General features: G+C 46.3%; 1 protein-coding gene across 3 annotated transcripts in view; it reads left to right on the forward strand.

Moving 5' to 3' along the window:
• CLUH (clustered mitochondria homolog) overlaps window positions 1-13,318 on the forward strand; it is a 35,637-nt gene that overhangs the window by 19,988 nt on the left and 2,331 nt on the right. For all 3 annotated transcript variants that reach the window (XM_080562727.1, XM_080562728.1, XM_080562726.1), the window contains 14 exons: window positions 185-289; window positions 1,415-1,515; window positions 3,184-3,336; window positions 3,927-3,989; window positions 4,668-4,912; window positions 5,708-5,792; window positions 6,435-6,588; window positions 6,956-7,095; window positions 7,204-7,284; window positions 7,911-8,036; window positions 8,696-8,817; window positions 10,230-10,323; window positions 11,066-11,200; window positions 12,880-12,953. In XM_080562727.1, coding sequence (XP_080418853.1) covers window positions 185-289; window positions 1,415-1,515; window positions 3,184-3,336; window positions 3,927-3,989; window positions 4,668-4,912; window positions 5,708-5,792; window positions 6,435-6,588; window positions 6,956-7,095; window positions 7,204-7,284; window positions 7,911-8,036; window positions 8,696-8,817; window positions 10,230-10,323; window positions 11,066-11,200; window positions 12,880-12,953 — 1,678 coding nt within the window. The remainder of the gene's footprint in view (window positions 1-184; window positions 290-1,414; window positions 1,516-3,183; window positions 3,337-3,926; window positions 3,990-4,667; window positions 4,913-5,707; window positions 5,793-6,434; window positions 6,589-6,955; window positions 7,096-7,203; window positions 7,285-7,910; window positions 8,037-8,695; window positions 8,818-10,229; window positions 10,324-11,065; window positions 11,201-12,879; window positions 12,954-13,318) is intronic.

Consider the following 13,318-nt stretch of genomic DNA (forward strand, 5'->3'; position numbering starts at 1 on the left):
TCAGATTTTGCACTTCTGCAACTGTTCTTTCCACATATCTTATGTTTGTCTGTTTTTATAATGGATTCCTGCAGAATGTGCCATCATTACTGCTTTTAGTAACAAAACTTTTCTCTTTAATAGCTAGGCTTGTCATTTTCTGAAATCCACATTCACTTCTGTTCTATTTTTCTTCCTGCTCCAGTGGATCCGAAAAGCAGAGAAGTGATTCGAAATGCTTGCAAGGCTGTAGGCTCCATTAGTGACACATCATTTGACATTCGGTTTAACCCAGATATTTTCTCACCAGGTATGTGCACAGAGTTTGTTCTGGTCTTTCTTCAGAGGATTGCTATGTGCAGCCTGATACAGACAAAAGTATGTTCTAAAACCACTGGCTTTTGGCTAGTTGGCATAATGTAGGGTTCTCCATGCAGCACAAAGATACAGAGAAGAATAAAATTAAATTGATTGTAATGCTCTAACTATGAAAGGCAGGCAGTAAGCTGTCTCCCACTGCTGCACTTGGGGGAGTCTGCAGAGTGTTGCCAAGAATCTTGTGATTCTCCATCATTCCAGCTGCTAGACCACATGAAAAGAGGCTGGGGGGAGGGCAGTAAATTTGATCCTAATGTAGTAGTTGACACAAAAAACCAACAGTTGCAGTTGAATCAGTGATGTTGGATCCACAGTGAAGGGCAGGGGCTGTTTTAGCAACATGTGGTCGGCGGGTCACAGTACCCTTTGAAATGCATACATGGGTTGCAGGCATCGGATGCATTTTTCAGTGCCTGGAATCAGCGTGCTTTATTTGGAAATACAGTAAAACTGTGTGTTTATGGGGGTGAACGGAGAGGCTGTGTGCATGTAAATTGCAGGGGAATGGTCATGTAGTTGAATTCATCTTGGAATAAATGTGTCAAAAGGAGCATGTGTTTTGAAATGCACAAACATCTTTTGAGGCTGGTAAAGATCAGTGTTTTGGCACTGACTGTGCAGCTAGCACTTAAAACTTTGTTTTAATTTTGGAGCGCCAAAGCAAAAGCCTCTGAGCTTCTAGTACCCTCAGTATATGCTGGCCCATCTTCTGAGATGCGCCGCCCTGGTCTAGCCAGTTCTCTTTTTGCACTGGAATTGTACGCAGTACTTGTTGGTAGGTAGAATGGACCAGATAAAGAGCAGGATTGGGGCCTTTAAAAGCTGCATTAGAAAAGAACAATTGGGCACAGAGCAGCACAGCCAGGAGCCAGGCGGAGCAGGTAACGCTCTTCCTATCAAAACATGTTGCCAAGTAGATGAGTTCTGAAGAAGCATTTCTGCTTCCAGCGATGCAGAATGTCTGTAGCTTGTTACCTGTTCTTACCGTACGTCTTCTGTACGTGAGTTAGTTTTCCTTTGAGTTAATGTTCTGTGTTTTCCTCTTCTACCCTCCTAGGTGTTCGTTTTCCTGAGTCTAGCAAAGAGGAGGTGCAGGATCAGAAGCAGCTACTGAAGGACGCTGCTGCATTCTTGCTCTCATGCCAGATCCCAGGCTTGGTAAGGAACTGAGGGCGAGCAGTAATGTCCTCTCTGAAAGCTTACCTCAAGTCTGTCCACTGCGAGCAAGCACTGAGATGGTGGTACATCAACTTCACCTCCCGAGCAAATGCTGCACTCTCCTGCTGGCAGCCAAGTTACGGTAGTGGGGGTGAAGTACGGCGAACCGCGCCAGTATCACTAGTACAAACACAAGAGGGGTTTTCCATTTCCTGTCTTGCATCACAGCACAGTTTTCCCACTTCACTCCAACAAAGAATTTTTGGCATTAGTGATTAACATTATTGCTGAGAGTTTGTGACAGTAAAGACCACAAAAGTCATCCTCCCTAGCCCTGGGCATCGTACACAGCTTAGTGTATTATCTGACCTCGATCATGACTCAATGGGTGACGAATGATTTGGAGTGAACTGGGAAACTGTTCTTGCTCATATCTATTCTAAAAACTTCTCAAAGTCTGGAGCATTTTGAGTGCTAACCCATGTGCCTGGCTAGATAAGAAGGGAACAGCTGGTGTTTCTTAAGACACTGTCTAAAGTGACTGCTAATGTGTATATTACAGCTGGCATTGGAAGTAGGAGGGTGGAATTGCTTGTCTTCACTCCAAGAGGCCCAGGAGTTGTTGGTGTTACCTAGGAAGGGCTTTTCCTTGCTGGAAAACTTCTGAGCTGTACCTCCCTGCAAATCCACTAGTGCTGCGGTCAGCATAAGCTTTTAAGGCCAGCTATTCAGTCTTTAAATAAAAAGGGAAGGGGAGTGAATCAGAAAAGGACCTGATGAGTGTTGTTTTGTAAGGTTCTTGATACACTAGTTTGTAAATGCAGAATGCTTCACAGGCATGTATGTGAGGGCAGGCTACAGGCCAGCTGCTGTACGTAGGCAGTCCTCCTTGCTCAGTGTATCAGAAAGTAACTGGTGTTACTCCATGACGTGAATTAAATGACTCTTATCAGCACTGCAACATAACTTAGCAAGTGCCATTTCCCCTTATCAGCAAAGTGTGTACGACTCCATGTAGCCTTTTAACTGGAAATGGTTTTAGTTAGCGACTGTATGGCCCTTAAAGAAGGGATAGCCTGTTAGTTCCACAAACCTCAGTTAAACAGCCCATGCCAAAGGGAAAGAGGTCCTCATTGCCCGAGACACGAGTCCTCTGCATCCTTGCTCTGCTCCACTTGTGTGTGGCCTCGGGCACACTGCTGGAAGGTGTGCGCTGAAGGCTGCCCCTGCCTCCACTGGTCTCCTCGTGCTGCTTGAGACGCCGGGAGGATGCTGTTAGTCCTGCGGGCCCTGCCGGGCTGTCACCTCTGCTGGGTCTGCACAGGGAGCTGGGTGGTGTCTGAGCTGTTTTATTACAGCAGGTGATCTCTCTGCGCCTCAGTTTCCCAGTGTTTATTGGGAGTGTATAGTGCTCACTCAGCACTGAGATGCGAGAGTAAAGGCGCTAAAAGTGGCAAGGAGCTTGTGCAGACTGCTTTGGGCTGCCTGCGAGCCTTCCCCTCGCTTGTGCTCTGCGGCTGTCTCTTGTTTTAAACTTAAATACCGTCTTTGGAAATTGCCTTCCCTGTTAGTGAGCACATTTTCCCCTCCCCAGTCCAATCTTTTTTTTTTTTAACGGAAGTTCTTCCCTTCATGTTTGTGTAACCAGAGCTTGCATGTACCCTGCAGGTCAAAGACTGCCTGGACCACACGGTGCTCCCGATGGACGGGGCTACCTTAGCAGAGGCCATGCACCAGAGGGGCATCAACATGCGATATCTAGGCAAAGTGATCAACTTCATCACAAAGACCCCTGGCCGTGCTCAGCTGGATCACATTTTTGTAAGCATCAGGCTTAACTTTGGGCTGGCATTTCCAACTGCCTTTGGCATAATTCGCCCTGTGTAGATGCCAACTTGGCTAATAGTTTTCTCTGTGAAAAATAAACAGCTTCAATAAGAGGAGGAGGAGGAAGTACTCATCAGTGGTGGATGGGGAGTTTTACTTCCAGTTCCTTAGTTGCTTTCATAATGTTAGGGTGTATGAGTGTCCTTTTGGGATAGAAAAATGCTTCAGGGATTCCCAAGTGTAATAGCAGGTAGCACACAGCTGGATTTTTAAGCCATGCATTTTTTTAAGCCTCTAATATCTGACAAGGCTTTGGATTAAGGTGGAATGTGGTGTTGAGATGTGGCTGCCTGGCGGCTCTGCAGCGTGGGGTGGCTGGTGGCCACCTCGCCCACGGGCGAGCAGAGGGCTCTTCTCCAGCCCTGGGAGCGTTGTCGAATACAGAGCAGGTCTGTGCCGTAGTGTCAGAACTGGCGAACGTGCCTTCTGCAAATCTTGGTAAAAGCCCACTTCAAAGCAAAAGTGTGTTTTTCATTGTTACTGTTGACTGACTCTTAGTCTCTTTCTTGTATTCCTTGGGGTAGAAAATTGGCATCAGTGAATTGATCACCCGATCGGCTAAACACATCTTCAAGACGTACCTCCAGGTATGACCTGCAGTCTAACCTCTTGCCTTGTGTGTTCTCTCTAATGATTTTTTTTACAAAGGGAGAGCTGTTTGAGTTTCTTTCATTAGAGAGTTCATGGGTGTCTCCTAGCAACAGGAAGTACAACCTTATTAGAGCTAAAATAGGCATAGGCCTGCGTGCAAGGGAAAACAAGTTCCCACTTGAAGATAGTTTTCCCAGAGAATAATCATTCATGCTGTTCTTCCCCAGATTTTCACTCATTATGTTGAAGGCTTTTAAATGTGAAATCACAGCTTGTCTTCCTTGTAATGCCTTTTCTGTTGCTTTTGCCCTTCTAAGAAGCTTTTCTTAATTAAATGTGCAGTAATACATCTTTATACCTGTACATATATAGCATAGCAATGCACCTGGTTTTATTCCAGTGACAAATCTTTACACTCTCTAGTTTTTCTGTCCCAAGTAGCAGCCCAAAGTAGAACTGTATATTGTGCGTGTGTGTGTACCTTTATATCTACGTAATTCTGTCTGTGCTAGTTCCCCTTGCAAATATTTGCCTCTTCCTTGCTTCTCTTCTCTACCTCGCCTGGAAGATTTCCCTGTTTCTGGCAGGACGGGATTTGTGCAAGGCTCAGGGTCAGAGTAGTGCCTCTGTGATGACAGGTGTATTCCATGACTGATTTCAGTGTCTCGCTGTAGGGTGTGGAGCTGTCGGGTTTATCAGCAGCCATCAGCCACTTCCTCAATTGCTTTCTAAGCTCCTTTCCAAATCCCATTGCCCATCTTCCAGCTGATGAGCTGGTCTCCAAGAAAAAGAATAAGAAAAGGAAAAATAGGAACCTTGGAAATGCTGATAACACTGCTTGGGCCAGCATGACCCCTCAGGAGCTTTGGAAGAATATTTGTTCAGAAGCAAAGAACTACTTTGATTTTAGTCTTGAATGGTAAGCAAAGCAAACTGCCCTGACTTGCGCCTGAACTCTCACCAAACGTCGGTAGCTCTTACTACTCTCTAATAAGACCCGCCTTTTTGATTTGTTTTCTGTTTGGATATAAATTTCTACTCTTGAGGAAATACTATGGCCTTAAAATGGAAATAAATCAGCCAAAGAGCAGCAAGGGGAGGCGTAGCTGAAATCTGAAGTGAGATGAAGCCTATGAGGCAAAGGCAGCTAGGAAACCAGGGGAGAAGGGGAAAGCTCTCCTTAGCGGTGCAGGGGGGGGCACAAAGCAAGAAGGTAAGAGCGTAGGCAAAATATATTTGTATATATGAAAGATGATTTAAGCTGAAAGCGGCTTATATTCCTAAGAAACAAGGACAGCTTCTCCTGGACTTGAAATGGAGAAGGCCAGTAAGGCTGCTGGCAGGTGCAAACAGCAAATGTTCAGCTGAAGTTGCAAGCAAACAGGGCCCTACGAGGGAAATGATGACTAGCTGGCTAAGTCGGTGATCGCCCCTTTCGTGTCAGGGACAGCTTAGTGTTTACCGGGAGCTGAAGACGTACAGACCTGCACCCAGACCCTGCAGTGAGCTGTGGAGAGAAGACAGAGGGTTTCAGTCAGAAGTAGTGACGTGCAGCTCTGTAAGCTGTAATACACCACTGGCATCCAATATAATGTCACTGGTCTCAGTTAGCAGCTAGGTGCCAAGGGAGTTACGTTTGGTACACTGCCGCGTGGGGAAGGTCTTGAGGAGCAAATTCCCTGGGAGCTCAAGCCTCTGTGTGTGCTTCTTGCAGTGAGAATGCTGACCAAGCAGCTGAGGTGTATAATCTACAGAAAATCACCCTCCTTCGTGAAATCTCCCTCAAAACTGGAGTCCAAGTAAGATCCATTTATTTTCTCCCCTCCCATCGTGTTCTGTTCTGAGAAGCATGAAGCGCAGACAGCTTTGCAGGGGCAGCCCTTCAGGCAGACAGTGCAAGCCCCTAAAGGTCTTTGTGGTATTAATGCTGGAATACAGGGGCCAGTCCTGCGAAAAGAGACTTAAAATCCAGTCGCCTTTTAGGGTGAACTGGTTGTGCATCTCCCTTGGAAGATTAGCTGGTCTGAATACGATTCCTGGCGCGAACTCTAACAAACCAAACCGTCACACCTTGCTCTCCCCATCCAAAGAGCAGAGCAGAGCTTCAGGGTTGTCCTCGTTTGAGGAGCAGGGTGTTTCCCTCCCTGCAGCCGTGCCTTCTCCCTCCTCTGAGGGGTGTGTAAGGGGGTGCATGTAAGTTAGGCTGGATGGGCTTCCCCTGGTACTGGCATGACCGTGGCTTTGCAGTGTGGAACTCTTGCCACAAGTATGTGGTGGTGCACACCTACGTTACCTTTCAAAGCACTGTCCCCAGGTAGTGATACAGGAGATGTTTTGACTGAATCCATATGCAGAATTTGAGACTCGTTCTCCTGTCTTCTTGCTAAGTACCCATGAAGTGGTGACTGTGACCTCCTCCTGTCTTTTTTTTGTTCCTCCAGATACTGCTGAAAGAATACAACTTCGACAACAGGCACAAGCCCACCTTCACAGAGGAGGACATTCTCAACATCTTCCCTGTAGTGAAGCACGTAAACCCCAAAGCCTCAGATGCTTTCCACTTCTTCCAGAGCGGGCAAGCAAAGGTTCAGCAAGGTACAGACCCAGCATGCCTTTGCCTCTTGAGGCTACTGCTGATAAAAGGAGGAGTGGGGTATGTGTGGCATGGCCTGCTGCCCTCCACCAGTATGTCCCCCACCTACCCTGTTTCAGCTGAGAGTCATGGTCTCCAAGAACATCTGAAGCACTCAGCTGCTATAAGGTTACCAGCTGTGAGCAAGGATGGATGTAGGACAGCAACTTTTCTCCTAGGTCTCAGCCCTTACACAGGGCAGTGACCTATAGCTCCATAGCCCACTACTGTTGTTGCCGGCCACACGTATCTCGCTCCACGTGCGTGGCTTCTCCAGTAGTATTAGGGGTTATTTAATACATATGCATAGAGGAATATGTATTTTTTCAGGTTTCTTGAAGGAAGGCTGTGAGCTCATCAATGAAGCCTTAAACTTGTTCAACAATGTGTATGGTGCTATGCATGTAGAAATCTGTGCCTGCCTGAGGCTGCTAGCTCGTCTCAATTATATCATGGGAGATTATTCAGAGGTAAGCAAAGGTCTCAGTCAGGGTCTGTTTGTCTTCCTGTTCCTTCCCCGTGCTTGCTTGCTCAAGTGCATGACATCTGCGTGACTTGCTTTTGGATCTTCTGTTTAGGCCTTAAGTAATCAGCAGAAAGCGGTGCTAATGAGTGAGAGGGTCCTGGGTATCGAACATCCCAACACAATTCAAGAATACGTAAGTACACAGGATACTGGGGGAGAAGCAGCACCCTGGGTATGCGCTTATTCTGAGAGCCTTAATTGATGTCTGAATCTAAAAAACAGTTGCAGTTTCTTCTGTGCTGTTCTTACCAGAATCCTCCACTTTCATGATTTTGATTTTGTAAAGTGTATATGAAATTGTTTGCATTATAAGCATCCCATATGATCAGTGTTTGTCCTACTCAGTTTAGACTTCTGGGATTGTGTCTGTTGAATGCTTATATATATCTTCATTAATTCTGCTGGCTTTTACCCTGGGCCTATGTTAAGAGAAAAAAAAAAAAGGCAAGAACCCTCCCGAAGAGCACAATCAGAATACCACGTAAATATAGGTCGACTTTGAAATATTTTTTGAGGTGCATAAGAGATGCTGCAGTTAAACGGTTCGGCTGTTTTTCAGTGCTGTATCTTATGTGGATCCCTTAGTGTAGCTGTAAGTCAACCAGTAGACTTGCAACCTTTCTGGGTAGTTGAAATCTTTTTAACTATAAAGGAAAATACTTATATTTGTGTGCAACTGAGGAAAGGAGTAGAAAGGAGAGATCAATCTGTTTTACAAAGTGATAAAAGAACGTTAATGCTGTATTATTTTTGTTGTAGATGCACCTTGCTTTGTACTGCTTTGCAAACAGCCAACTCTCTACAGCATTAAACTTACTGTACCGTGCACGCTACCTCATGCTATTGGTATTTGGGGAGGATCACCCAGAAATGGCACTCTTAGATGTAAGTAATCTTCTAGAGTCAATGTCTTTGAGTCTAATCCTTAAGAAACCTCTTGAATTTCAAAACACCCAGGCTATTTGAATTGTACATTTAGGCACTTCTTCATCCCTGGGTTACAAGCCATTAGTACTATTAGAAGAAAGGGAAAAAAAAAGAGTTTGACTGTTTAGCTGGGGAGGTGGGAGGTCAGCCTTCTGTTGCTGGAGCTCTCTCCTGGGACACTGGAGACGTAGACTTGAGCACCTGTAATGCTTGGCCTATTTTAGCCTGTTCCTTGTTTCCCTTACATAAAATGGAGAGGGTTCACGGAACCTCAGAATGGCTGAGATCAGAAGGGACTGCTGGGTCCATCTGGTCCAACCCCCCTGCTCGAGCAGGGTGCCCAGGACCATGTCCAGGCAGCTCTTGAATATTTCCAAGGACGGGAAGGCTCCTTATATTTCTTCTGTCTGGCTTGTTTGGACTGAGTCCCCAAGGGAGAGTGGTCTCCAGTCATACATTATGTACTGGAGATCTCCACTGGGGACTTCTGTCTGCTCGAGCCTTTTCAAGCAGCAAATACCTGTGCGGTCCTGGTATTCCTGAAGCAGTAAATGCATGTTTTGATTGGGCCTTAATGAATGCCTACTTGACTACTTGTGCGTGGTGGATCTGTGCAGAACAACATCGGCTTGGTGCTCCACGGGGTTATGGAGTATGACCTGTCCCTCCGGTTCCTGGAGAACGCGCTGGCCATCAGCTCCAAGTATCATGGCTCCAAGTCTTTGAAAGTTGCACTAAGGTGAGGCAGGTGGAGTGCTGGGCTGGGTCACCGTGCTGTTAAAGAGCGAGTACAGTCACTGTACACTCACGTGGGAGGGCTCTGGTCTGTCTCTGTCCAGCCATGTGCTGTTAAATTAGAGTCAGTCCAGTTCCAGCTGTCATACTCCTTGGGACTGGTGGGCTGCATGCAGTCAAGATAATGCTGCAACATCCAAGTCGATCTAGAAGGACAGAGATCCCTTGTTCTTGAAGTTAATTGTGGGATCTGCTTAATGCTGGTTGCCCCAAAAATATGTCAGGATGACCTTGGTACTCACAGGCTAGAGTGAGAAAAAAGCACGTGGCAATTGAAGGTTAGAGAGCAAGGCTAATGTAATTATACTGGGAGACTGGGATGCAATGTAAACACGTGTAGTTAATTGTTTCAGCCCTCAGGGAGCTACCTTTGAGGAAACATTTCATTTGCTTTTGTCCTTCACCATTAAACCCTTGCATTTGAGTAAAATACTGAGCGGCATTTTGTTTCCAAGGGAGCTATGAGTGGTTGGCACCTTTAGGATCTATTCTAAATGCCCACTGCTCTTCAGTGCTGCATGCTCTGTCCTTGAATGCAGAACTGGCTCACAAACAACCAAGCAGTGGCCCACTCCTAATTACTACCACATTGTAACCCATCTGTTCTTCGTCAGGGTGAAAATAAATCTTATTAAGCACCCACAAGAATCTGATTTGTTTTCTAGCAGTTGATGGATATTATTCTGGAGAGAGACTCTTTCCTTCCCTCGGTAGCACTGGGATGCTTGATGAGGTCCATCACTTCCCACAGAGTAAAACTGCCAAAAATAGAAGTCTTTTTTTCATTCCAGAAGCGTTAAGGAAGCGAAGTCCAAGCCAAGTCAACTCTCCAGACTGGAGAGAAACCAGGTGACTTGGATCCCAGCTTTGCCACTGTTTGCTGTGCTGGAAGACTTCTTGATTTTTTTTTTTTGTCTGGACTAATCAAGTTATTAACACATTTGCTTTCCAAGAAACAAAAAGCCCTTTTTGAAAGGGAAAGGGCTTATAGCTGCTTCCTCCTTCTCCAGTTAACAAGATATTCTTGTAGATGTCTTGCCTTTATTCAATGCACTGCTGCAACCTTCAGCTTTCTTGGATGCAGCAGGAAAAAAAATCCCAAGTTCAGTCCCGTCTTCTGTAGGTCACTTCTCAGCATTTCAATAACAATCAAGCCTACATCAGTGTAGTGTGCCAAACCCCAGCTGGGGTGGGGAAAAGTAGCTTACCAAGGTGCAGTATGCAGCAATGTCAAAGGCAACGAATACAGGACTGTTAAGACTTCTAGCCTACATTTTGCTTTGCTAAAGCCATCCTCTCTGTAGCACAGAAACGTTTCTTCATTACGTCGCCTCTAAACCCTTTTATTTCCCTCAGCCACCACTTGGTAGCCCGAGTGTATGAGAGCAAAGCAGAATTCCGGTCAGCGCTGCAGCACGAGAAGGAAGGCTACACGATCTACAAAAACCAGGTAACAAGTGTGCATGCTGCTAACTTCTTGCGTTGCTTTCCTGCCCCAAACAAGTACTACCACTGCAAAGGGATGCTGCAACTTAAACTCAGGGAGGCCTTTCTTGTAAACAGCTCTGAGCAGATGCCAGGGAGCTGCTGTCTTTCTAGGGATGGGACAGAATTGCTGCCCTGTGCTGTAGTTGATTGTTTTTTTATTCTGAAAGTCTTTGAATGGACTTTCCTGTTAATCTGTTCTTGCTGTGCCCCTGCCATTGGGCAGAAGCTTCTGTTAGTGCCCTAGCCCCATGTTCTGGTAGGGCATGGAAAGAGCTGGGCTGTTCTTTCTGCTATGTGCATCACATGTCTTTCAAATGCCAGATCCAAAGTAGTTTGGTGGTTGAGCTGTTCTGTGGGTAGTACCCTCTCGCTTGGAGCCCTTGCTGATGCACAGTGAAACTTCTGCATCAGCCTGGGGTCTGTCTGAACACGTCTGCAGTTGCACACTGTGATTCTGTGCCATCTCGCTGGCTGAAAGCACAGTCTGGTGGAGGGAATGCCTCTCACCCTGCAAACATGCTTCTACTTGATAGAAAGTTGTACTTTTGACAACAAGGCTCCTGCAGGAATGATTTCTGTTTGGTTTTTAATGCCAATGTAGGTCGAATACAATTCTGATGGTTTTCTATAAGGATGTTGAGCTGGCAAAGACTAGGAGTGCACCCTGATTTATAACGCAACTTTTTTCTTCCTTTCCTGGTTAGCTTGGAGAACACCATGAAAAGACCAAAGAGAGCTCTGAGTACTTGAAATACCTGACTCAGCAAGCAGTCGCTCTTCAACGCACAATGAATGAGATCTACAAGAATGGCTCCAATGCGAACATCATGCCACTTAAGGTAACCTTATGCGATGAAAGCAGTTGAGAGTACTTGCCATGAATGCAGAGATTTGTATTCAGCTGCTACTGAAGGCCATGTGAGCATAAGCATGCAGCCTTCTGCCTGTGCAGGAAGCAGTAACAGCTGTGCCAGTTGCAGACACAGACAGGAGGTCCCTGAGAAAGGCAGAGGCTCAGGTAGAAACAGGAAAGTGTTACTGCTGTGGACTGAGCACTTGCCTCCTCTGCTTCTGCATACAGCTCTTCTGGGCTTGGGCTCTTTCTCTTGAGCTTAAGCCCGCAAGCCAAGCTGGCTGCTGTGCAGGGTGCTCACACTGGGAAGCCCACATGGGGCAGCCTGTGCTATGGGAGACTGGGACACCTACGCACAAACCTGCCCCTGCTGCTGACTCACTGGCTGTAGGCACATTACTCAATACAAAAGCACCTCAGTTTCCTCATCCTTTAAAAAAAAAAAGAGGCACCTTTCACCAAGTGCTTTGTTCTCCGTCCAAGGACTTTGTGGTTTGGGAAGGCTGGACAGCAGAGCGTGGGGTGCCTGCTTTGCTCTGCCTTCCACGCAGCAGGAACCAACTGCTGTTATCTGCATGTGCACCTGGCAAGTCACACCAGCCTGTCTGTGGCATATCTAGGCAAGTGTGCAGCCACCTGTGTGCTGGGTGTCCTCCCTGCTATGCCGTGCACAAGTGGCTGCCAGAGGACTGCTAGCCGGCAGGCTGAGGAAGGGGCTTCCAGCTGCACAGGCAGCTCCCAGTAGAAAGGGCAGAGAAGGACAGCTCTCTGTGGGAGTGTTGGGGTTTTCTTCTCACTGCAAAGAACTGGATACAGAACTGAGGAGTTTGTGGCGGAGCAATCTGAGTGTAAGGACCTTGAATCGGGTAAATGGTCAAGTCTAAGTGTTGCGCTAGGAGGCTCAAACCCATTGAAGAGTAATGAAGAGTTTACCCATGTTATAACACTTGGAGGGGGTGGAGGGGAAAGCAGGCAAGTTGAGGTTTGATGTCACAGCTGATACAGCAGGACAGTCCCGGAAGCAGCAGTATTACTGAGAGTCCATCTGTCCTGGAAATTCATTTGCAGCCTCATCCAGAATACTTCACTGTAGTTGTGTCCCAGGACTATTTGTGGTAGTGCACAGGGGCCTAGGGACTCTGTGTAACCATATAAGAAAGCGCTGTGCTGGCCTCTGTCCCAAAAACAAGGTAAGGGAATTATTCCTTGCCTGTAACAAGAACAATATATGTGCAGATAAGTGAAAGGCAGTGTTATGAAACTGAGGTATCTGAGACTAGCGTCAGCCTTATTGACCACCTGTCTTAACTGTGAGCATAGCATGTTCCTGTTAACGTGCCAGGAGAAATAAAATCCCTAATCCTGTTTGCTGTAATAGAGCAAGGGATTTTGAGCTTGTATAAACATTCTGTTTAACTAAACTCTGACTGTGCTCATAGTGAAAGTCTCCTACAGTGACGGAGATCTATAGATGCCTCTTTAACATGGGACTGTAAAGAGATGCAAAAATATGAGCTGTAAAGTCACTGCTGCTAGACCTAGCTTTTTCTCAACTGTTGGTAAATAGTGCCCCTTTTATAGTTGGAGGGGGAAGGAGGGATATTGCCTAATCTGGATTTGCTCAGTTGTTCAGTCTGGATTTTGACTTTTAAACTTGTGCTGTAGTTCACAGCTCCCAGTATGGCCAGCATCCTGGAGCAGCTCAACATTATCAATGGAATTCTCTTCATTCCGCTAAGGTAGAGTGATAACTATGTACATTGTACCTTTGTGTCCTAACTCATGGCTGTAGAAGTCAAGCAGTGTCTCGCTTTGTTCCTGAGATAGCATGAGCCCCATGTTTCCCTTTACATGGAGTCACTCTGACCCGAAATGTGGAGTTTCCAGAGGTTACGTACTTTTTATCTTCTGCCAGCACTAGGCAAATTGTCACTCCTGCAGGAAAAAAACTGCTTTAGAAGGTGCCACAGTCACCTGAAGGTACTCCTGAACCCTTGTAAAGGGATTGTTCTCTGAGATCCCTCAGCAAGCTGTAACAGTGCTAGAAAAGCTCCTGGTTGGAGGAGTATTGCATGAATTGTCAGTGTCTATTACAGGACTGTAA

Source organism: Anser brachyrhynchus, assembly GCF_964034855.1.
Source record: "Anser brachyrhynchus genome assembly, chromosome: 20".
In the NCBI taxonomy this organism is placed as follows: domain Eukaryota; kingdom Metazoa; phylum Chordata; class Aves; order Anseriformes; family Anatidae; genus Anser; species Anser brachyrhynchus.